The sequence below is a fragment of the Fukomys damarensis genome, unplaced genomic scaffold, assembly GCF_012274545.1.
Source record: "Fukomys damarensis isolate Sample0158 unplaced genomic scaffold, DMR_v1.0_HiC HiC_scaffold_24, whole genome shotgun sequence".
NCBI lineage: Eukaryota > Metazoa > Chordata > Mammalia > Rodentia > Bathyergidae > Fukomys > Fukomys damarensis.
Window position 1 is genome coordinate 52,381,746 of NW_022900936.1, and position 25,954 is coordinate 52,407,699.

General features: G+C 34.7%; 1 protein-coding gene and 1 long non-coding RNA gene across 3 annotated transcripts in view; one reads left to right on the forward strand and one right to left on the reverse strand.

Annotated features, from left to right (window-relative positions):
- The window catches only part of LOC104866274, a 133,541-nt gene that overhangs the window by 105,776 nt on the left and 1,811 nt on the right, over window positions 1-25,954 (forward strand). The window contains exon 4 of the long non-coding RNA XR_004518822.1: window positions 25,755-25,819. This is a non-coding gene — a long non-coding RNA (uncharacterized LOC104866274). The remainder of the gene's footprint in view (window positions 1-25,754; window positions 25,820-25,954) is intronic.
- The window catches only part of Ift57 (intraflagellar transport 57), a 67,408-nt gene that overhangs the window by 22,520 nt on the left and 18,934 nt on the right, over window positions 1-25,954 (reverse strand). For both annotated transcript variants that reach the window (XM_033768180.1, XM_010630158.3), the window contains exon 6: window positions 14,565-14,687. In XM_033768180.1, coding sequence (XP_033624071.1) covers window positions 14,565-14,687 — 123 coding nt within the window. The remainder of the gene's footprint in view (window positions 1-14,564; window positions 14,688-25,954) is intronic.

The following is a 25,954-nucleotide window of genomic DNA, read 5'->3' on the forward strand; positions in this document are numbered from 1 at the left end:
ACAAAAAAAAAAAAAAAAAAAAAAAGAAAGAAAGAAAGTGAGTTTGTTACTTTGGTATAAGGAAACAGAATAAAATATAATGGGATACAAACCATTTGGATAAATTTGTCCAGACATTAGAAAATTTTAAATAAAACACAGTGACAGTGCAAATATGCTAATATGGTGACTGAAAAAAATGAGTCAAATCAATAAAAAGTCTATTTGGTAGGAATGTCCATGACAAATGGTTTTTGCTTCAATTCATATGTTATATTAAGTAATTTAAAGGAGACATTAAATCATACTTTACAATAATGAAATATTTAGGTAGTCTAGACATTTTAATTATAATCAATATGTATTAATTCACTGCTCTCAATCATAAATGTCTATTCAAGGTGTATCAGTTAAGGAGGGATTAGTTACTTTTCTCTGCAGAACATGTAGTCTTTATTGGTTATTTCCTTGAAATCTGCCACCACTCCTGATGCTCCTAGGTTATAGCTGATGGTAATCTCTAAAGCAAAAATACTTGTTCTCGTATTTCAATTTGTGATAAATGGAACCTTTCTCCATACAGTGGAAACATTTATCTCACTCATGGTAAATAGGAAGCATCATCAGCTATCTTTAAACAAAGAATACGCTGAATGTTCAGCAAGACTGTGACAGAAGTAACTAACAATCTTTTCCAGTTGCTTAAGGATGGCTGAGTTTTTCTCCACCTCTCTGCTGTTATTTTTAAAGTATTAATTTTAAGCATAGTATTTTCTCCTAGAACCCTGATATCTATCCATGACTCACACGAAAGAAACCAGAAAAAAAAAAAAAAAACAGATGTCCTTGGAAATACAACTTTAAATCCACAAAATAACACCTTATTTAAAATATACACAGCAGGCCAAATGAATGTTCTGTTTTGCGTAGGACACCTTTAAAGAGAGCCTGCTGTAAAAGTCTGTCAGTGAGTATTTTCCTTCATTCTGAGATGATGTGACAGTTGAGCAATCATGCAGGCTGCTCTAAAAATGTATGTATTTCTAGTTAATTTAGGCAGTTTATTTTGATAGCATTCACCTCTTTTTGATTATAGCAGGTGTTTCAAGGATAAATTTGAAGAAAATTGTATTTTGTTTAAACAACAGCAGCATGTACATTTATGGTCCTGCTATATTAAAAAATCATTTATTGTCTCACAGCAATAGATACAATTACAAACATTTGTGACAGTAATTGGCACTATTCCTCCTGCGTGAAACCTCATGGAGATCAACTTATTGCCACCTTTATTTACATTTGTTACTGGTAATTGTAGCAGCTCATTCTTTTAATTTGGTGCTTTATAGTTTTCTTTAAATTACATTAATATTTCTTAACAGAAGCTCTGTTTACCAGAAAACCAATAAGCATTAGAAATGTTGCTTCCCCATTATTAAAACAACAGGGAGAATCCTATTTTAATAACTATTATATAAATAAAATATATGCTTGTATTCTATCTAACCCACAAAACATATTATACCTTTTGGCTCACAGATGCACGAATCCTATTACTGTGTCTTATCCAACAACCAGAATATAAATCTTAATGAATTGCTCTGTATTCTCAAACTGTAACAATTTTTAAATCCCTGAAGGTCAGAAATATTTAGAAAAGCTAAATTTTATTAACATCTCCTTACACTGCATTGAAACACTGTGATGCCAGGTGGTCAAAGCAAGTTACTTTCCCTAGTGCTCTGGAATGAGAGAACTACTCTGTATTGCTTCATGATACAGATTTGTCTACAACAATAAACAGAGAGAAAACCTGCCCTTGTAACTTTCTGCAGGATTTGGCTCCCAATTTGAAGAGGCTGAGATTTAATATAGCAATTTTGTGGTCCCTCCAGGTTCATTTAAATGGAATTCAATCTGCTGATTAAAGGAGGCCTCTCTCCTCCCTCTTAGATTTTAGCTCTCACAGTGACCTGAGAGCCCAAGGGCTCAAGACTATTGCAATAATTTTATCCTTAGAACAATGACTCTTCCTAAAATGTTTTCTGCTGTAAATTACCCAAGGCAACACCTATATGGTTTATTTACGTTAAAACAAAATCCAGTTGCCTGGAGTTTAATTTAAAATTTAAGGTTCTTTTTATAGTTGCACTCTGAATAGTCACACTGAGGAAAGGAGATAAAAAAAGCAGTTCAATGAATTAAAGGTTTTAAATAATTAGAAATACATGCTATAATACTCCCACAGCCTTTAAAAAGTAAACTTTATATCTAAATTCCTTGTAACAAACCTGAAGATTTACATAATCACTACAGATATTTTAGTGGAATGAAGCGGGTATCTACCCAACTACCTCTTAAGAAAAAAAACAAGGAACATTTAATCATAATTTGAAAAAAATCTATTTAAATGATTAATCAAAAATTTAATTACAACATCCACAAGGCATTAAAGGATGTTAGAACATTTGTTTATTGCATTAAATACCTAATATTAAATCATTAAAATGTACAATCTTTTACAGTAAATACTGCACAACTGAAAAAGGCTTGTGTTAAGGCCTGATTCTACTCTTTCTGCTCTTCCTTATTTCTGGGAATAAGAACAAAGATTAATGTTTACTTGCTTTCTACTGTGGTTAAAAAAAAGAAACTATGGAAATAATTCTGTTGTTAATAGCACTGATGATTTTAAGTAGCCACTTTCCTTTAGGTCATGAACAGAGTTGAGAGATTGAATATATGAATGCACAGCAGACAATGCTGGCCCAAACACAGACAGAGTTTGGACTCACACCAGTTGCCAAATCATAACCTCTGTAACAATCAGCACCAGATACTTAGAACTTATTTGGTGATGGCCAGCTTCCCTGCTCTTGCTGGGCATCCACTTCAAACTTAGGATCAACATTTAGAGAAAACCAAATATCTTCCCCTAACCAACCAATCATACAGTATCCTTTACTTTTGGTTCAGTCCACTATCAGATTTCCAGTCATATTTGAACATACCAGAAGCCCCCCCTTTGCTCTGCTAACATAATTTTTTCAAAAATTTCTCTCCTGCCTTTTAGTCTTTGACAAATGCAAGTGATGGTAGTTAATTCTATTCCCATAGCAAATTTCAAATAAAGAGCCTTTGCTTATACTCATTTGAATAGTCTCTACTTTTTTCAAGAAAGTAAAATCTTTATCTTTTTAGAGTATAAAGAAAACTCAAGACAATATAATATTTTTCCTTAAGAAACAGTATTATTTGAGGTCCTGGTGAGCAACGGTGTGGACCAGAGCAGTGTGGCTACAGGCAGATACAGCCAGGGCCCCACCCCAGCCCCAGCAGCTTGGGTACACATGCTCAAGCCAAAGGCCCACCCAGAAAAGAGTTTTACAGGTGCACCAGCAGTAGCCAGAGGCCTGCTCTGATACAATCAGTAAGCCCACATCCCAGTGAGCATTGGTGTGGACCAGAGCAGCCTGGATGCAAACAGATCCAGTCAGGGCCCTGCTCGACCCCACAGGCTCAAGCCAAAGGCCCACACAGAAAAGAGCTGCACAGGTGCACCAGCAACAGCCAGAAGCCTGCCCCATACCATAGATAAGTGGGCAGAGACCCTAGTCAGAAAGCTGCTCAGACACCAGGGACTGGGGTGCACAGCCCCAGCCAAAGGCCCTCCCAGACAACAGCTACATAGAGGCCCCAGCCAGAGGTACACCTAGATACTATCCCAAGTGTACACAGACCCCAGCCACAACCCTGCCCAGAAAACAGGTCAGCTCAAGTATTCAGAAGGCAACTATTTCGAACCCAGGAACTGGTGTTGGTGTACTGATGAGCAGCAGAGAAAAGGCCGCTTGGGGCTTGCAAAGAATGGAAGACCACTGGGTGACCAAAAATTTGCACCAACAAAGGCATAGCAGGCTGAATATGTTGAAATGAGAAGACATGTAAGCAAGTCTCAAAACCAGATTTACAGATAAACTAAGGCAATCCCAAAGGGAAACAAAATGGAACAATCTGATACTCAACCACCTGTACTCCATGAACTGGCAATGAAAGAGGATCTGGAAAAAATGAAATTAGAAATAATTTCTCAGATAACAATACATTGTGCTCATAGTGCAAGACACGATTAATAAATCTAGAGTAGACACAGATAAATAAATAGAGGAGCTGAGGAACATGATGAAAACCGAACAAAGGAAACAAATGGAATTCATAAAACAGATGCACACAGATTTCCAGTAGATTAAAGACTCCACTGAAAGTTTACATAGCAGAATGAGCCAATGTGAGGACAAAATTTCAGACAGAGAAGACAGGATTGCAATTAGTGACCAGGAAAAGAAAAAAAATCTTAAAAATAGGGGATCACGAAAACTCAAGCCAGCAGTTGCTAGATGACGATGATGCAAAGAAGAATAACATGAGATTGATCAGAGTCAATGCAGAAACAGGAGAGAGTGCAGATGACATTTAAAAAAATGTTTACAGAAGTAATGGTAGAAAACTTCCCAAGTAGGGGAAAAGAACTTGACATACAGATACGTGAGGCATACAGGACTCTAACTAGTTCATGATTAAAAAAAACAAAACAAAACACATAAGCATATAATTCTTAAGATTCAAGGAACCAAACAGAAGAATACAATTCTACAAGCAGTTGGAGAAAAGAAACAAATCACATACAAAGGAAAGGCCATCAGAATCACAGCAGACTTCTCAACACAAAGCCTCAAGGCAAGAAGAACCAAACAGAAAAACAAAATTCTACAAGCAGTTGGAGAAAAGAAACAAATCACATACAAAGGAAAGCCCATCAGAATCACAGCAGACTTCTCAACACAAACCCTCAAGGCAAGTTCTTGGAGTGATGTATTTCAAGGTTTAAAGGAAAACAACCTCCAACCCTGATTGATGTACCCTGCAAAACTATTCTTTCAAAACTAATGGAGAAATAAGATACTTTCATGACAAAGAGTACCTTAGGAACTTCAGAAATACCAAACAAGCACTTCAAAAATTTTAATATCCTAGGAAAAGACAACAAGGATCACAACCCCAGTAAACCCAGCAGAATGAATCCATTAGGCACGACAAGAAATTAAATGCAAAGGGGGAGAATCTAACAAAAAGAAAAAGTCATAAGGATAAGTCAATACATTATCAGCTATAACCATCAATGTTAATGGTCTTAATTCATTAATTAAAAGAATGTAAGAATGGATCAAGAAGCAAGATCCAACAATATGCATACAAAAAAAAAATAAACTCATAGACTGAAAGTTAAAGGGTGGAAAACAATACTCCATGAGACAGGAACCCCCCAAAAAGCAGGAGTAGCTCTCCTCTTTGCAGATCAAGTGGATTTCAAACCAACACTGATTAAGAGAGTCAAAGAAGGACACTACATCCTTGTAAAGGGAACAATCCAAGAGGAAGAGATGACAATCATAAATATATATGCAACAAACACTAGTGTGCCCAACTATATAAAACAAACACTAACAGACTGAAAAAATCACATAAGCACTAACACAATAGTAGTGGGAGACCTTAACATTCCACTGTCACAAATAGATAGATCAACTAGACAGAAAATAAATAACAAAATACTATGACTCAATGAAACTCTTGAACAAATGAACAGATGTTTAGAATGTTCCAACCCATAAAATCAGAATACACATTCTTTTGAGCTCCAAAATAAATCACACACTCACTCACAGAACATGTTTAAGTAAGTGCAAAGGAATTGAAGTTATTCCCTGTATATTATCAGATGCTAGTGTGATGAAATTGGATCAACGGCAAAAGAAACTGCAAGAATTTAATAAACACATGGAAACTGAATAACACACTTCTGTTTTTTTTTTTTTTTTTTGTGGTACTGGGGATTGAACTCGGGTCCTTGCGCTTGCGAGGCAGGCCACCGAACTGCTGAGCTAAATCCCCGGCCCATGAACAACACACTTCTGAATAACCAATGGGTTACAGAAGAAATTAAAGAAGAAATCAGTTTCTACAATTAAATAATAATTACAATACAACATACAGAAATCTATGGGACACATTAAAAGCAGTTTTACAAGGGAAATTCATAGCAGTGACTACTCATATTAGGAAAATAAGATTGAAAACACAGAAGAAATGGACAGATTTCTAGATACATATGAATTATCAAAGTTGATGAACAAAGACCTAAAAATTCTAAAGAACCCACTACCAACCAAAGAAATTGAAAACATAATTAAAAACTTATCAACTAAGAAAAGCCTGGGCTGTGATGGTGTCACGGTTGAATTCTACAAGACATTTAGAGAGGAACTACTGCCACTACTATTTAAATTCTTCAATGAAATTGAAAGGGAAGCAATACTCCCAAATTCATTGCTGGAAGCAAGCATCACCTTAATCCCAAAAGCAGAGAAAGATTCAATGGAAAAAAAAAAAAAAGAGAAATATAGGCCAATTTCACTACTGAATATAGATGCAAAAATTCTTAATAAGATATTGGCAAATAGAATGCAGAAGATCATTAAGAAAATCTTACACCCAGACCAATCGGGATTCATCCCAGGGATGCAGGGATGGCTCAACATATGCAAATCAATAAATGTAATACACTATATTAATAGAGCCAAGGACAAAAACCATATGATCATCTCAATAGATGCAGAAAAAGCATTCAACAAAATCCAACATGCATTCATGATAAAAACCTTTAAAAATTGGAATAGACCATCTCTATCTCAACCTGATAAAAAGCCATCTATGAAAAACCAACAGTAAAACATATTAAATGGTCAAAAACTGAAATCCTTCACACTAAAATCAGGAACAAGATAAGAATGTGCACTATCACCACTTGTTCAATATAGCTTTGGAAATATTAGCCACAACAATTAGACAAGAGAAAGAAATAAAAGGAATAAAGATAGGAAATGAACAAGTCAAACTGTCATCATTTGCAGACATGATAGGCTATATAGAAGTCCTCAAGAACTACTCCAAAATTCTTCTACACTTAATAACCAAATTCAGTAAAGTAGCTGCATACAGGGTCAACAGAGAACAATGAATAGCTTTCCTGTACACTAAAAACAGATTCACTGAGAGAGAAATGGGACAAACAATTCCTTTCACAATAGCATACAAAAAGTTGAAATACCTAGGAATCAACCTAACAAAAGAAATTAAAGACCTCTACCCTGAAAACTATAACACTCTAAAAAAAAAGATTGAAGATAATATCAGAAAATGGACAGACATCCCTTGCTCCTACGTAGGAAGAACCAATATAGTGAAAATGGCCATATTTCCAAAACTGATATATAGATTCAATGCAATCCCAATTAAAATCCCAGCAGCATATTTCACAGACCTTGAGAAAACAATCCAAAAATTCATTTGGAACAAGAAGAGACCTAGAATAGCAAAAGCAATTCTAGGCAATAAAGACAAGGTTGCAGGGTAGGGCAAAGGTAATAAGGGAAAAGAAACAAATAGAAGAAAATGAAAAAATGGAAATAAAATGCTTGTAAATGGGGAGGGGAGGAGGGGGTAAAGGGAGGGCAGGGACAAGGGGAAAAAATGAGAACCAAGACCTGTCATGTAAAGGTACAAGATCCCAATAATGAATGTAACTGTACTGTATACCTAAAATGTACCAATAAACTCAATGAGGAAAAAAAAAAAGAAAAGGTTGCCAGGTGTTTAGCTTAGTGGTTCTGCTGCCTGCCTCACAAGCACAACGTCCCGAGTTCGATCCCTAGTACTGGAAAAAAAAAAAAAAAAAAAAAAAAAAAAAACAAGGTAGGGGATATCTCAATTCCCAACTTGAAACTATGCTACAGATCTACAGTGATAAAAACAGCATGGCAGAGACAGACTTGAGGACCAGTGGAACAGATTATGCAGAAATAATTCCAGATACACTCAGCCACCTCATCTTCGACAAAGGAGCCACTGGAGGAAAGATAGCCTCTTTAATAAATGCTGGAAAAACTGGGTTTCAACTTGCCAAAGATTAAAACTAGACCTATATCTCTCACCATGCACTAAATTAAAATTGAAGTGGATTAAATATATAAATATTAAAACAGAAACATTAAACTTGCTGGAAGATAAGTTAGGTAGAAATCTCAAAGACAACGGCATAAGAAATGATTTTATGAACAAATCCTCAGTAGCATGTGAACTAGCACAATCAACAAGTGGGATCTCTTCTTATGCAAAACCTTCTGCACAGCAAGAGAAATCACCAACAGTGTGAAAAGACAACCTATAATGTGGGAAAAAGTTTTCACCAGCTGTTCCTCAGACAAAGGTCTACTGTCTAGAAAACAAAGAACCTAAAAAAATCAGACCTCCCAAATTTAAAGACCCAATCCAAAAATGGGCACCTGAAATGAACAGACATTTCTCAAAGAAGTAGAAATAGCAAATGCACATATAAAAAATGTTCAACAACACTAGTCATTTGAAAGATACAAATGAAAACACTGAGATTCCACCTCACCCCCATTAACAATGGCTGCTATCATGAAATCAACCAATAACAATTGCTGGCAGGGCTGTGCAGAAAGAGGAACACTGCTCCACTGCTGGTGGGAGTGCAGACTGGTGCAACTACTGTGGAAATCAGTATGGAGATACCTTAAAGAACTAGGAAGTCCCATTTTACCCAGCTGTTCCTCTGCTGGGTCTCTTCCCCAATGAATTAAAAGAATCATACCACAGTGATATATGTGCATCCATGTTCATAGCAGCACAGTTTGTAATAGCTAAAACTTGGAAACAGCCCAACTGCCTATCAACTGGAGACTGGAAGTAGAAAATGTTTTTAAAAATAAAATGGAGTACTACTCAGCCATAAAAATGAGAAATTAGAGTAATTTATAGCTAATTGGATGGATGCACATTGAGGTGATACTCATAAGTGAAATAAATAGGATGCACATGTGTAAATACTGAATAGTTTCTCTGGTGTGATAAACTGAAAGTGTAAATAAGGACTAAAAGTTATAATAGATAATGTGAAATAGGAAGAAAGGGGTGAAGGGGAAGGGGAAGTGGTTAGGTTAGGGGAAAGGAAAGAAAGGAATGGAATTAATATGAGAAAATGGAAAAATGGAAACAAAGTCTTTGTAAATGGGGAGGGAGGGAGGGGTTGAAGGGAAGGCAGGGGAATGGGGAAAAAACAAGATCCAAGATAGATTATGTAAAGGTACAAATTTCCAATCATGAATGTCATTATATTGTATACCTAAAATGTACCAATAAAATTAATTTAAAAAAGAAACAGTGTTTTTTATTTGCACATTCAAAATAATACCCAAAGTGAAAAATCTATATGAATATTCACCCATATCTTCTATTTCCTCATCAATAATAGACATGTAGAATTCTTTGTTAGCTCAGCTTTAATTATCATTATATTTAATTCAGCAACTGCCAAATGATTAACTTAAAAATATAATAAATGTTATCATGGAATTTAAAACTTTTCAATCATGGGGGAACTATTGTCTTTCAGTAACTGCCATAAAGTACCTGGAAAGAGAACTCAAACAAACGGGAAACAAAACAAAACAAAACAAAACAACAAAGTAATGGCAGCTACAACCTATAGGTTGACCTGCCTGTACACTCTTGTAGCAATGAGTTAGAAAATTCCTAAATCTAATTTTCTATTTAATTCATTTTTGCTTCCTGTCTTCCATGTTTTACTTTTCAATGGCACTTTTACCTTCAATTACCACTTATTTCTCTAAAATGACTCACTGGCATGATTCATTTTGTACTGTTGGTCTGTTCTGTCAGACCGTAAGCTTTTTATGCTTGCTTGTATTTTAATCTCCAGCTCTGGTGTAACTCCGTCCTCCCTCTTCATCTTGATCCTAGGCTTCCTGGTCTAACTCTAACCTGCTTATTATCTTGGCCAAACCAGCTCCTCTCTGGCAGTCAGCTGGGTACTCATGATAACTTTCACGAAGTATAGATAGCCATTTAAGTCACTATTTACAATTTTTAACAATGTATAAAAATGCTTATGAAGTGATTTTTCCACGTTTTTATTGGTTATACAGATTAATGAGTTTCATTCTGGCAAAGACCTACATATATAAAACATACTTTGATCATACATCATTTCACTGTATAAATAGGGAAGGGGGGGGTGAAAGGAGGGCAGGGGTATGAGGAAAAAATGAGAACCAAGACCTGTCATGTGAAGGTACAAGATCCCAATGATGAATGTAACTAACTGTACTGTATACCTAAAAAGCACCAATAAACTCAATGAGGAAAAAAAGAAGCACACATGGGTCAGCCTTCCATAAGTGATTCTTCTGACACCATTCTAAGTGCTTTAGGTATGTTTAGTTGTTCAATCCTTTAAAAACTCTCACTGTGGGAGATATTTTAATAATACTTTATAGAGAGGAAAAGTGAGGTATAGACCATTTGAGTAACTTGCCCACAGAATCTAATAACTATTTATTGCTACAGCCAAGCTTTACACAAGCAATGCAGGTCCACAATTTAGATTTTAATCATCTGTTACACTGTCTCTGATTGGACAAAAGCCTGGGTTGTTATCTCAAACACCACATCTGTTGCTTATGAAGGTAAAGTCCTTAATGTCTCTGTTTCAGGTTTCTCATTTGTGGTAAGAGATACTTACATTTCACAGGGTGGTAGAAAGGGTTAAGTGAGTTACTACACATGAAATGCTAAAATCAGTGTGTAACACATTAGTAAATGCCAGTTATTACTATTATCATAGTATATGTACATTTACTAGGGAAAAAACTAGAAAGAGTAATCAGAGTAATAGTTCTATGAATCTGATTGCAGCCCCATGTAAGAATATAAAGCTGATGTCTAAATATTCCTTAAATGATGGAATCATTTCTACGGAAATCTTATAAATTCTTCCTGAATTTTGATTTAGGCACAAAATATTAAAGGGTTAAAAATAGAATACAATAATAATGTACAATATTTAACATTTACTACATATTAACTAACAGTATTGAAACTCCACAACTGAGAAAAAGCTCCATTTTACAGATCAGGAAAAGGATGAACAGTGAGCTAAAGTAACTTGCAGTAAGTCACACAGTAAACAACTTGTGTGAGAATGAACTTGGGGTCAAGTGAAGGTACGTGGGGTAGGCTCAATAAATAAGAGACTCAGAACAGACCAATAGGTATTCACTACCTTTTAATTCACAGCATATTGCCTGCTTTTCTCTCCTAACTTGGGGTCAAGTGAAGGTACGTGGGGTAGGCTCAATAAATAAGAGACTCAGAACAGACCAATAGGTATTCACTACCTTTTAATTCACAGCATATTGCCTGCTCTTTTCTCCTTGAAACACTGGTTATACATTTTTTTTTATAATTAATGGCAAAATTGTATTTTAAAGATTCAGAGTTTAGATATTCTTAACCAGTTGTGGGTCTAAGCCCAGTCTAATTACAGATGTTATTTGCTGTAGTTTAGCTTTAAATATACGAGAGAAATTGTGAGGCACTACTGTATGTTTTAAAGAATAATTTTTGAAAAATAATAAAAACTGAGAAAAGAATAAAAGAAATGAGAAAAAATACAGAGAAGGTGGGACAGAAAAGACAAAATTTAGAATTATAGTACGCCAACAATCCTCTTAGATGGTGTTTGGGAGCACCAATGTGGATTTTGGTTCAAGTACTCTCAGACTAAGGAACTGCTGAGTCTCGTCCATCTGGTCATAACACAGGCATTACCAGAGTCTCATTGTATACTGACTCTCTGGGTAGAACTTCTGTGTCTTCAGACATATTATCCTAATTTGGGACAGAACTGAGTTGGTCTCTGGGTATACAATTACCCTAGAAGTAATCAACGGGAGCATTCTTTATAACCAACACTACAAAGGGAATTACTAATGTAGTCCATTGAAATCAGCATACAACAAAAACCCTTTTATCTTCAGTTGTGTAGAATATTATTTGTATTTTTGGCAACATACTTGCCTCTCTATTTTGTTTAAGCTAATATTAAAATTAGTTTAGATTCTTTAAACATTGGCAACAGAAGCAAATGGTGCCAGACAATAGAGCTAAGCTAGTTTAGTAATAAAAACTTGACTGCAACATTATGGAGAATATACAAAATAAAATATTGATATATGATAGGATCTTATCAAAGCACACATATTATAATAATTAAAAATAATTAAAAAAGAATAACAAAAGAAAATTTTCCTTTTTTGGTAATTCCCTGTTAGGAAGCACTGAAGGAATAAATTGAGCTGGTGAGAGAAAAAAGCAAAACAAGTATTCGATTCAATGCCACATAAGTATGGGATTATTTACTACTCATGAAAAACCATTTTAAAGAAATTCATAATGGATTTAAATAATGAGGACCTTTATTGCTTATTTCTCACAACCTGTAAACTATTTAAAAGTATAATCCAATGGTGACCAGCAAAACATAAGCAATGATCCCAAAATAATTAATTTATTTTTTTCCTCTTAAACACAAAGTGGAAATTTCTAAATATTCTATACAGTGGCCATTATAAAGATCATTGTGTTGGCCAAAAGTAAAGGAGAGGTTGTGATTTTAATAGTCAGGAGCTGAGGTAGGATGGGGTTTACCATAGCGTAGAGTTGGCTTCTGATTATAACATAAGTCTATGAGAAATAGCCTCATATGGAGCCTCATTTTATTTTTATTTCTCTATTCATTACCCCCTCATTTTTTCAAGCAAATGTATTTTATTTTCTTTAAGTAAGCCAAATAACGAATGGACAATAAAGTCTCACTTCTCATCTGAAAGGCTTAGAAAAAGTTTGCAAAATCCTTGAAAAAGACTAAAAATTGCCTAGAGAAGAATTCTTAAAGTTATGACTTTAGATCAGTGTTTTACCATAAAAATCTAAATTCAAAATGATATCTGAATATTCTAAAAAATACCGAAAGAAAGAACATTTTCTGATATTTTGGAATGCTGCCATAAACTTGATTGTGTAATTTCTTTGGAATAGTATATCCTCACAAGATTAAACCATGGAATGAGAATGAGTCATATTTTCAATTAGTTAATTCTTTCCCAAATCAGAACACTGTTTCTCCACAAACTCAGAATTTTGAATGCTGCAATACAGGTCTATTACAAAATTTGATTTGTATATAGCTTTGTAAAACTGTTCAGTATATGCTTTCAATTATATGTATAGCCTTTCTTAAGTTATTTTGTTATGAGGAAATAAATGATTGTCCTAAAATAGAAACCAAAAATTTCCCTATTAGGCTCTAAATGAGATGTTTGAATTCAACAGGTTATCTAGTAACAAGTAAACAAGTTATACTTGCTTCCTTCTGAGACTAAACTGTGCTCCAGAGTTCCCAACTACAGAATTATTTTAACAGGTTGTTCTAACAAGAACCATAGTAATAGTGATTTTAAATTTTATAAACAGAATTTGCTCTGGCAAAAACAAAGACTTAGAAATTATATTTTTTGCAAAACAATCACTTTTTTGGAAATTAAAACTTCTCGCAGAGATCTTTCATATATTAATATGTATTCACATATGAGATATTAAAAATGAATTTATCTCCAAAATAGTTAAATAATAGCTGTTTTCTCCATAATGACTGGGTAGATATATAGTAAACAGGCTGCAGGATTTGTCCACTTATCTTGGATAGAATTTGTTGCATAGTTGTTTATACTCTACTAACAACCCTTTCCTCCTTGTATTTTCACACTGTTCTAGCACAGGCTACTTCTTGCCTTCTCTGGAATACATTCTAGGAATGAATTAGCTCCCAAGATACTCTGAAACTAGTAATCATGCAGGAAAGACAGAACACATTCTTCAGAGTGCTGAGCTTCTGTAGAATCTTGTTCCCACAATTCCAGGGGTTTATGTTCATCCTCTAAGAATAAGAATACTCTGCTTTAATTTTAAAAAATCTTTGTAGAGGTTATTATTCTGCTAATGAGAACAGCATTGTCTAGTCCCCTATTGGCTTGTCCTAAATCATTATTTATACAAATATAAGTGAAAATGAAAGCAGAAACTTGATACAATAGTAAGCTCATTTGGCTTAATCCCTAAATCCTACTACATATGGTTTCTTGTTTTAAAAAAATATAGTTTCTTGATTGTCTTCTTCATATGTAACTTTTGGTCATATGTACTGAATAGATTAAGGCAACCTGTTGCTTTTGATTTGCTATTCAGCAGAGTTCTAAGCCATCTTTTAACTCTAATCAGGTGGTATAGTCATGGAATTCTTATTTACTTCAAGAAAGTATGATTTCCAAGAAAATATATTGAAACATATTGAAGAAATATCCTAATGAAACATGATGTGTTCCAAACCATTCTTTCAAAGAAATTTTTTACTTTTTGGGCTGTAATACAGTATTTATTCATTTAACAATTTAAAAAATATCTAAAACAACACACTGGAAACTGAACCCTACCACCCTTCTCCAATTTGTGTTATGTGGAGTACACCCACTCTAAAACTGCCTTCAAAAATTTTTTTTAAACAAAATGTGTTTTCTTTTTGATACCTTATTGTCAGTCCTAATCGTGACTTTCAGCTGTGGTAGTACACGTTCAACTTCTAGACTCCATTCTGCAGCATCTGTCGTAGATTCCAAAATATCTTCTTGTTTGGCAGACTCGCTCATGTCCTAAGAAGGGAAAGATATCATAAGACTGAGAGTTTATAAAAAGAAATGGTAAAATCTTGAGGCATTTTAGCAGCACTGCACAATTTAAATTGAGGATGGTAGTGTTAAAACTGTAGTGGCAGTATAAGTTCTTTTCTGTACTCCTACCCATGTTGAAAGAAAATCATGCACCAACTTGCTAGAATGGAAAAATAAGCATTAAGAATGAAGTAAATATTTAGTTCAACTATTTTACAAAGGAAAATACTTCTCAGCCATTAGACTGAACTTAAGGCAATACTATCAAATGAACATGCCATTTAGGTATATTAGTTGCTAACAGTAGAGAAATATAAGTACTCATGTTTGGTAAGAAAGTATTGTTTCATTTGAATTTATTATACAGAAGCACATATCCAAAATGTGAAAGACAAAAAGATAAAATCTCAGAAGCAAAGACCTCATTATTTACAAATTTTATATTCATAAAGTGATGTTTTGGTTAGGTCAAATTATAGTATAGTATTATTAAAATGTAATTTAATATGGACATACTCGAACTCAAACAGGATGGGGGCAAAATGTCTACATTTGGTTTCTACCCTTGAGTAATAAAATTAATTGATGACTGTTTTTGAATCTCAAATGGAAAATCTTTTTTCCTCTAGTTTTTCTAGCCTTTCGCATTTCAGCATTAAATATTTATGTATTTGAAAATGTAGCGAATGTACAAATTAATGATTTAAAGACAAAGCCTAAGGCATTCATTTTGTTATCAATGTTTCCCTTTAAACCTCCTTGATGAATTACAACCAAATCTAAAGAAAAATATATAAATATTTATATAGAAAAGAGACCCAAGAGGGATAAACAGCCAAACACAATACATGAACCTTACATGAATTATCATTTGAACAGCTAATTGGTAAAAAGATATTTTTGAGACAATTAGGAAAATGTAAAGATGGGCAAGTACTAGCTATTAGGAAATAAATTTTATAGGTATAATGTGGCATGAATATTATGGTTAAAAAAGGCCTTACAAGACAGAAATAAGTGTGAATATTTACAGATGGATTGACATGTTTGAAATTTATGTTAAAATACTATGGAGCTAAGGAAAAGAGAAGGAAAACTTTGAATAAAACACAATTGACAAAATATTAATAAATATTGAAACCAGGCAATGATATGCAAATATTCATTATCCCCTTCTAATTGTTAAGTTTGAAATGCTCCAAAATACAAAATGCAAAAATAAAAGGCTATGTAAACTTCATAGTGAATTACATTTTTCAATGTGAATTTATGAAACTAAAAGATGTTTCTTAAATTAGTTAGATTAATCTTTCCAACCCAGCCTAATACATTTTAGGTGAATTGAAACTAGATTAACTTATATTGGGATCTGTATTTTGGTGGGAGACTGAGATCTCTCCAGACTGAGACTCTGGGGGTGCTAGTGATGTAAGAACTTTCTATGTTCCAGCTTATGTTAGCAAGTCTCAGGAGGACTCAGACTAAGGGAGCACATAAACTACTTTTTGTTCAGAGATTCAGGGAACTGCATACTTCTAAACAGTATGTGAGGACAGATAACTAGTATGTTTTTATACCTTATAATATATGGTCTAAATATTAAAATGACATTCCATTTAGGAAAAACCTTGAAGTATAAAGGAGTACAAACATTATGTAAAATGTGGAAAATATAAATGAAAAAAGCCCAAGTTTCTATTTTAGACATTAAAGTGCTCATTTAAATATAGAAACATTGAATTAAGTACTTCACAGAATGCCATGCACTTCTAAAGTGAATCAAGCATAACACAAGATCAAAATAGCTGGGGAGGGGATTATAACACCCACAAAGTGGACATGAGAATGTATATGATGGCAGGAAAGGAGATACTGAGTTTCCCTGCTGAAACCTAAAGCAATAGGAAAGGTCTGTCATGTACATCTACACTGGCATCCATTACTGAAGAGGCAGGCCATGTACACACTCAAAGGCACATCTGAGTACACCTCATAGGCTGCCGAAGATCCAATTCTGAGTGGTTCAGTTTCTACACCAAGCAGGATAGACTACTGGGGGTGGTAGTAGAGAGGCATATGTAAATATGTGAACCCTTGAAAACTGGGCCACATGTGAGTATACACCAGCTTGCTCCTGATCTCAGAGCCAGGCTGAACCAAGGTATGCCCTCTCAGCAGCACGTTTGTGTGATTCCTAATAGAATGTACATGCCCTGGTTACTAATCTAAAAGTAAAATTTGGTTAAGAAGCCACAATTTAGGTGAGTTGAAACTAGATGCTATTAAGTCCCAGAGCTAGCGATGTCTGATTTATCACTCCACCTTTCCCCACCTTACAAGGGTACAGCTCAAAATCAACAAACAAGGTCCAAAGAGACCCTTTTTCAGGACTGGATCCAAGACTGTTCTAGTTGTCAATATACTCAAAATTTTTACTCAGGAATAAGGATTAAGTCTCTAATTTTCACAAAGGAAAATGTGTTTAAAGTGGTCCTGTGTGAAGAAGACCCAGGACCTGAGTTAGTAGGATACAGAAAGGTCAAATGCTGCATTATGACATCCTAATACATGAGCTACTTGTTTTTATATTTGGGCTTTTCAGTAAGTTCCTCTTATCCTTATTAGCTTATTATTTGGTTCTCTTTAGCAATGACTTGCTATCACTTCTCACTTGGCCTTTTGGCCAAGATCAAATGTGTAGCAATGATTTGCTAACTCCTACTTCTAATGTCCTAAAATGATTTAATGTAGGAACGCAAAAAGTTTCATTGAATTATAGGCTCTATTTGAAATATTGGTGGAGGACAGGGATTTAGCTCAATGGCATTGTGCCTGCCTCACAAAAGCAAGGACCTGAGTTAAATCCCCAGTACCAAAAAAAAATAAATGAATGAATGAATAAATAAATAAATAAAAATATTGATCGAAATAGTGTAGTTACTAAATGAAGTAAGGGCAAAATGACAGTGGGCTTCATAGAACACTATTAACTTATTCAAACTCTTATGGTCTCTACTTCCATGTTTGCACCTCTATTTCATAACTTTGTTCCTCACTCAAAAATTCTTAATGCCTAACAACTAGAAACAATAACTAAGCAAGCCCTATATGAAATAAAAATAATTTTAAAACTATGTACTATGTCTTGGTTATGATACTTTAAGAAAGCCAGAATTGTTTATACATTTAATAAATGGCATTTTATGTGGGGCTATTAGGAAAAGGGAAATAAACTGCTATTTTCATTTAATTAAAATTTTATATTATCCTGACAAAAACCCTCTCTGAAACCACATTAACTAAGATCAAGCCCAGATTTTGGGAACTTTTCAGCTACTGCTGCTGAAGCTCAATAAGACACATGCTATCTAGTGGTCTCATGTTTAATTTGTTAAGCTCTTACAACATTCAAGGTAAGAATCCAAGTACTGTGCTAGGTTTGGAAAGATAAAAGGATTCAATCCCTGCCTGCAAAGACTTTTACAACATATTAGGAAGTTTCTGAGGTCACTTAATGTGAGCAGAATTTGGTCTTAGGTTAAAAAAAAAAAAAAAAAAAAAAAGCAAGAAAGAAACTGATGGGAACTGATCCTAAGACTGTCAAAGGAAAAACTGGAGATAATGTTCTTAACCATTCCATAAAGTAACCTTGGGCTCAAATAGACAGCCAGCCCTCAAAGTCAGTTCAAGGGTCAAATATGCAATACTTAAAACTATGTACAGAATCTTGTTCTAGCAGGTAACATCTCTCTCCTCCAGGTAAGCATACACATATGTGTATGTATATAAAATTTATGTTCATATATATAGTATATGTGTGTATAAATTCATATGGAAATCTCACATCTACACCAGTAACCACATTCTTTTGAGGTGTTTAAGTCATAGACCTTCTGAGATGAACCTGAAAATAACAAGATTAAGTAACACCACGACTCAGTGAAAAGAGAATTAAGCTGTTGTTGACAGTCATAATGGTACAGTGTTAATGTTGCAAGGGTGAATCTTGGATCTTGCCAAATCCCACCTCTACCACTTCCTACTTGCTGGTCAAGTTACTAAAACTTTCTACATTTCAGGGTCTCCATGAAGTGAGGATAACAGTATCAGAAAAGTTCTTAGAAGGATTGTATGAGATGATGTATTTGAAAGATTTTCACAATACATGGTGCATCTAAATACCCAATATATTTCAGCCGTTATTGTCATCATTATTACGTATACCAAACATGGCACTAGATTTTTTCACACAAGGGTCAAGTGCTCAATAACACTATGAATCAAGTGGTCTTATTCCCACTTAGAAAGCAAGAAACTTGAGGAACAGGGAAGCTAGGTAAATTGCTACCCATGATTTTATTATTTTGTGTTTATTTTAAAAAAAATTTAATCCATATGAAGTTTACTTAGGCATAATATATAAGAGAGGAACCCCAGAGTTTTTACCAAAGGGCCTTTCATACCACCATCATTTAACTGGATAGGTGTTTTCCTGATTTGTATTCTTCATATATGAATATCATCACATATTTGAATTATTTCATGGTCTCAACTTATTCATGGATCTATTTGTATGTCAGTACCACACATTTTTTTCAGACTTACAAAAGGCTGCACAAACAGCAGACAATTCCATAAACTTCTTTATCCAATTTCCAGTATGTTAACACTACACAATCTCAAGATGATTAAGAAAAAAAGGGTACAAAGTTTATGTCTAAATACTGAGATTTGGGCTGGAGATTTAGCTCAGTGGTTCCCCTGCCTGCCTTGCAAGCACAAGTACCCGAGTCAGATCCCCAGTACCAAATAAACAAATAAAGAAACAAAACCAAATAAATGCTGAGATTTGAAGACATTTTTACATTTTTCTTTTCACTCTTTTATACCTGCACTTTTAAAAAAGGAACATATTTCACCTTTAAAAAGAAAAAATATTTTCAATTAGTAGGTAAAACTAAGTTTAACTTTCAAAAACTAGCTTATACAGGTGCTAAACAGTTTGGATGACAGAAGTACATTTTAAATCAATAGCAAGATTAAATTTAGCCTTATAAAGATGTATATAGTGGGCCGGGGATTAACTCAGTGGTGCTGCTGCCTGCCTCACAAGCACAAGGTCCTGAGTTCGATCCTGAGTGCCAAATAAATATATTTAAATAAAGATGTATACAGAAAAGTAGAAAAGAGATAAGCCAGTATTTCCAGTGAGGAAAATAGAATAAGCCAAAATACTTAAATTGGAATGAATATAGCTTGTAAAAAATCATAAGAGACACTCGGGACTTAGGTGAATATTGGTGAGCAAAAAAAAAAAGAGTTAAATATATTATGAGAGATCTTAAAATCTAGGTCAAGGAAGGTGAATTTTTTCCTCCAAGCCAGAGAAGAGGCAAAGAAGAGTTGCAGGCAAGGTACAATGGTTTTATTTATTTACCTAATATATATTGATTTAGTGCCTTTAATGTGCCACAGATAGCTCTAGTCTAAGAACAGTCACTAAAACAAAATGCAGAAGCATCCCATTTATGTTTCATAAAGATTTTTGAGTTGTAAATTTCTCCTTATTTGAATTAAATGGGGCTGATATAATAAGGGGAAGTTATCACGGAGAAAGTAGAATTTAAGCTGAAATTTTAAGAGCCAGAGAGACAGTGAGAAGCTATTTTAGATAAAAGGCAAAGAAAACAGAGGAATAAGATAGGAGGAGATGTGCTCACAAGATGTCTGGAAGCCTATGAGAGGCTCTAAATAGAATTAAATGGTTTGTGGAAGATAGAGTTGGCTATGTGGACAGTTGTTAAATTGCTAAGGATCTAGAAAAACTGATCAAAATTTTATTGCTTTTTAATCTATGTAAATGACTCTATAAGCAGTAAAAAGACTTGGAAGTTACTGAACTCAGAATGAACTGATAAAAATCATGTGTTGGTAAATTAGAGGGAGGAGTAAGTTAAAACATTTGGAAAAGGGTGGGGGTGGGAATGAAGGATGAAAGACTACACAGATCTAGAACATCACTGTCTAACAGGTAATGAAAGAATCTGGCCTTGACAGACAGCTGAATAGATGAGTATTACACATATTTCAAAGGCAGCATCTACAAGTGATGGTGATTACCAAGATGTTCTGGGAGAAAATCAGATACCAGAAACACTAACACAGCCAGGGTGGGTGGCAATGACAGGTTGTGAGAGGTGGATAGATTTAAAGAATGTGGGTCACAAAGGACTGAAGACATGTACATATTCTGGGCACCTATCTAAGACACTTAACTATATAATAAATATCTGCTGTTACTGTTGATTCAGGAAATATAGCCTATTTTTTTTCAAAATGTCAGTTCTCAAATGATACCTGAAAAAATCATATTTCATAATGTACATATATTTTATACTTTTCATAAGATTCTCCTCAATCATTTCTACAGAAGAGACTTTGTATGAGAGAAATTTTGTCTAATAGTCCTTTAGTAATAATCCCTGGGACAGATTATAAAAATAAAACCATGACATCACTAGGCCTTCCTAATTTACACTGAAATGCAAGCTTCTTGATAACTTATATCCTGTGTAAGTTTCTTACTAAAAAATAAAGGTGATAATCTAAGGACCTTTAATAGTGAGGGATTGAGTCTTCTTTCTATGCACATAAGAATGTATGTAATGAATGCCACTCTCTAGGAATGCATGAAGTACATACTGTATATCAACACCATAGCAGGTACTATCCCACAAGTTTGACTGTATTAGCCTCAAAATGAGCCTGGGAAGGACTGTGTCCCCATGTTACAGATAAGAAAGCAGAGTCACAGAGAGGTTAATTAACTTACTGTGCCTAGTGACACACAGGATTTTAACTGAGGTTGTAGTACCTACCTTGAAGGTCTGGAAGAGACTTTAAAAACCCCTTGCTTCCTATTCCTTGCTTAACTCACAATGAAGCCAAGACGAAAATAAGGTTTCTTTTATTTCAAGTGTGGATTCAAAAGCAACACTAAAGATCAAGTGTAACTGTCTTTCAGACCCAGCAAAACCTGCTGTTTGAGCGTCCTCTGAGCAGTGAGAAGCAGTATTTTTTTCTATCCCTCATTTCCTATTCAACTCCAGATGTAAAACTGATAGAGGTGGTGCAGGTTAGTTACAGAGAAATAAAAGCATTTGCTCAGTTATAATGTGTTCTGTCACACTCAAATGTGAGGCATTTTAATAATTTCTCCTAGGAAATGCCAACCATGCACTTCTCTCAGAACACAGACTGGAGGCAAGGACTTCAGGAGAGAAGGAAGAGTACTTTCCTCAAGCAAGAGTTGAACCAATGGTAGTCTATGGAGCAAATGGTTCAAAACAGTTTCTATAGACTTTATGGCTCAGAAAGAACATTTTTGTCCAGAAGAAAGGTCTAAGTCATATTAAAATCCAGAAAGTTTAAAGTATTTAAGGTATTAACCCAAGCAGGTCCCCTCCCCCGCTTTTCTTCTTTGATTACCATATCGCAGACTTGCCTAGATGATATTCTAAAACTGAAATGATGTTTTTATTTTAAGTTCACACTGTTACTTCCTTTCAGTTTCTGCTTTTTAAGCTAAAAAGTCTCTCAGTCTTGGTACAATGAGTTTTTGCTAAGTAATTAAAAACCAATTGTGTTTAAACCTTTTGAGATACTTAGTTTTATGCTGTACCGCTCAGGATTTGGTTTCTAAAACCTCAAATTTAGCATCTCAAGGAAGAGTAGTATCTATGGCATGTTTGAAAAAAATGTTTTGAAATGAAGTGATGGGCATTTAAAAATAGAATTCAGAGAGCGCACAGCCCCCTCATCTTTTTTTCACTTGGAGAGAATGACACATCTGCATTATGCTGCTAGAGCACAGTGGCTCTGATTCTGTTGAGTTTCACAATGGAGAGGGGAGCTACAAAGACCACTCATAATACAGCACACCAGCCACAAATGTGCGGGCAGTCTCCCTGATTGACACAGTTCACAAAGAAAGAGAAATGACCAACATACCTGGCTCACATTGCCTCCAGCCTCCTTCTTTGCTTCACCCCTCCAGCTCCAAACGTTGTACCATCCCGCTAACTGCCACACCTATTAATTTCAATTCAGCACTAGCGTCCTCCCCCTCATCACTCTAAGGGTGACTTTGTAAATTCCAGATTTTAAGACACTCAGGAATTAGAGATGCAGAAAAGTGAAACTTTGTGGGCTACCTTTGCAGCCTAACATTGATTCATTCTAAGAGACACTATGTCAAAATTCAAAAAATAACCTACAGGTGACATTTTGGAAGATGACACATTCCATCATTAACTGCAGTTGTTCCTTTAAAAGTTTCATGTTTGGCAAAATCATAACTGGAGTAAAGAAATTAGAGGGGAAAATTATGCAACAAGAATGGCCTTAAATACATTTTTTAAATCGTCAAGTAAATAAATGTTGTGAAATGCATCTACTTCCCAAATTTCATCACTGTAAGCACTAATCATCCATAGAACCTTCTCTTTTTTCAGTTCTTAGAAACACTGCTCTTGTGTTGTGATCTCCTTAGGCAGTCATTTAAAAGTTTAACCAATGGGTAGACAGTAATTCTTTACAAATCTTTAAAATCAAAGTAATAGGCTTCAGATATCTTGGGGTATTAAAGAGGATGGGTCACCAGTACTTCTCTGAAGGAAGGATTTGCTGCCCAGATGCAGGGAACGTGGCCAGTGGGCAGCCTCCTGCTGTCAGCTCTCTCATTGTTTATCTCACCTGCAAAGAGCCACTTCACCTAGAAATAGGACCTCCCCAGCAAAGCCTGCCTCCGGGACCTAAGCCAAGCAGGCAAACACTTGCTTCAGTGCTCCTCGAAAGATTGGCTAGGTCTTTTTGTAAGTCCTGCATCAAAGCCAGACTTCTTTGCCTGATTCTTTCTACCCACTTTCACTAACATCTGTTTCTAATAAACATACACCAAACTGTAACCTCTGCTTCCAGAGCACATAACCTGTGACGTCTTTCATTTGCATTTTCTCTAGCTTCATTTTACCTCATCTCAGAAAAATGCTTGTGTATTCCTGATTCTTGGAATATCAAGATACTTAAGAACATAATTTTCAGAGTCTAGACTTCACTGTAATATAAGGAATGACTATGTAGATTTCTCCCTTCATATCCTACATGATACATAGAAGAAACAATAATTTTGAAGTTTTTTCTCTATGAAGATTAAATTATACCTTGTCTCTAAGATTGCAAATAGAAAATATCATACACTCAATCATGTATTCATTCATTCAATATTATTGATTACTAAGTAGCTTCTACACACCAGGCACAGAAGAAAAAAAGCCAGTGAAAAAGCTTGTGGAGATTACATTCTAGTGGTCGAGAATAACAATAAACAGATCACTAATTAATATAATACAATACAATGCCGGAGTCTGTCAAAAATAAAGCTGGGTGAGAGGGTAGTTACTGAGTGATTGTAGAAGCACCTCTTGTTTAAAAGCCACAAGGAGGGGAAGATTGATGCAATCCATACATTGCTGGGACTACATAGTCACATACACAAGTATATCAGTTTCCTGAACAGCAAGTATCATTCTCTTACTAGTGAAAAATTTTGGCATGTTTAACTTTACTACAGTGCTATTTCTTCTGATCTGCAAGTCCACCTGCTGTATGAAATCTCAATCTTAAGTCTATGTTACTAACCTATATAACAATTCTGTCTCAAGGAAAGAGTAGCACAAGACATCAGAAGCTGTAGTCAGACACAGCTGTCTTAGGCAGATGGCTTTCGTGGGCAATATTATAAGCCTGCCAGATTTTTTAAAATATGAAAGGGTTTTCTGTTTCATTAGTACTTCATGGTTGACCATCCATAAACACCTTGTGTTCAGATTTCTTCCTCTTGTGAAAATGTAACCACACAAAGTTTTAACAATAAAGGGTATACCAGTATACAGTATAAGCTTTGTCCAGAGGATCTAATACTTAAAATAAAAGCACATGTAGGAGAAAAACCCTTTTGCAAATACTTTGAGATGATAAATTAAAATCAGGACAACAGAAACAGGGAAAATTGTAAAGACACATTAAATTACTTTGATCCTTTCTAATACTCAAATTGTTTTATCTGGGGAAATCCAAAGGCTTCATAGACTTCTATATCATCAACAGAATATTTAATAATAAAATGACAGTTTCTGAGAATAACTGTGACTACATCTCTACTTGCTTCTCTTCTTATACTTTAACACATATATTATGTAAGTACCAACACTACATTGTACTCGCTCAAGGTAGGAATCAACCATATCTACCTTGTTGAACTCCTGTTGAAGTAAAGAAACAAACAATAGACTCGAAGTTCAGAAAAACATTTCAAATTTATGTACTATAATATATTAGCTTTTTAAAAGATTAAACTGATGGGTGTGGTGGCACATGCCTGTAATCCCAGCACTGGAGAGACCAAGGCAGAAGGATTACTGTGAGTTTGGGCCAGTGTGGGCTACGTAGTAAAACCCTGTCTAAAAAAGAGAAAGAAAGAAAAGAAAGGAAGAGAGGGAGGGAGGGAGGGAAAGATTAAACTATCTGAAGATTATACATTTTAATGTTTATATTTATAAAAAGGAGATAATATCTACCCAATTACCTCACAAAGTCAGAAAGAAGTATTTTAAAGTAATTTAAAAACTACAAAATTATCCATGAATGTAAGATACTGTTACAATTGGAGTTTACTTGTTTGAGTCAAATGTTAACATTATTCTGATATAATTTTCAATTAATCAATAAAAATATCTTCATTTATTTAAGAAGTATTTATTCAATACCTTGTATTTTACATTATGAAGAACATAAAAAGAGATGGTTATCTCCATTATGAGCTTACAAGTCACATTTGACAGGGGAGTATGGGAAAGGTGTGGAATTAGTTTTTGCTAACATGTACTGAGTACTTTATATGTAACTGATATTGTTATAATGCTCTAATGTAATAATTTTTGATCTTCAAAAATCTTATGAAAAGGGTGATATTTTCATTTCATTTTACAGATGAAGAAGATGAGGCAAAGAAATTCAGGTATTTTTCCAAGATTAGAATCCTACTCATACACTGGGTAAGTTAGCTACAATGTTATGGTACACCTCAAGCTGGCCAATGGACAGACAGACAGGCAGACAGAAACACACACACACACACACACACACACACACACACATACACACACAATAATACAAAAAAAAAAAGACTG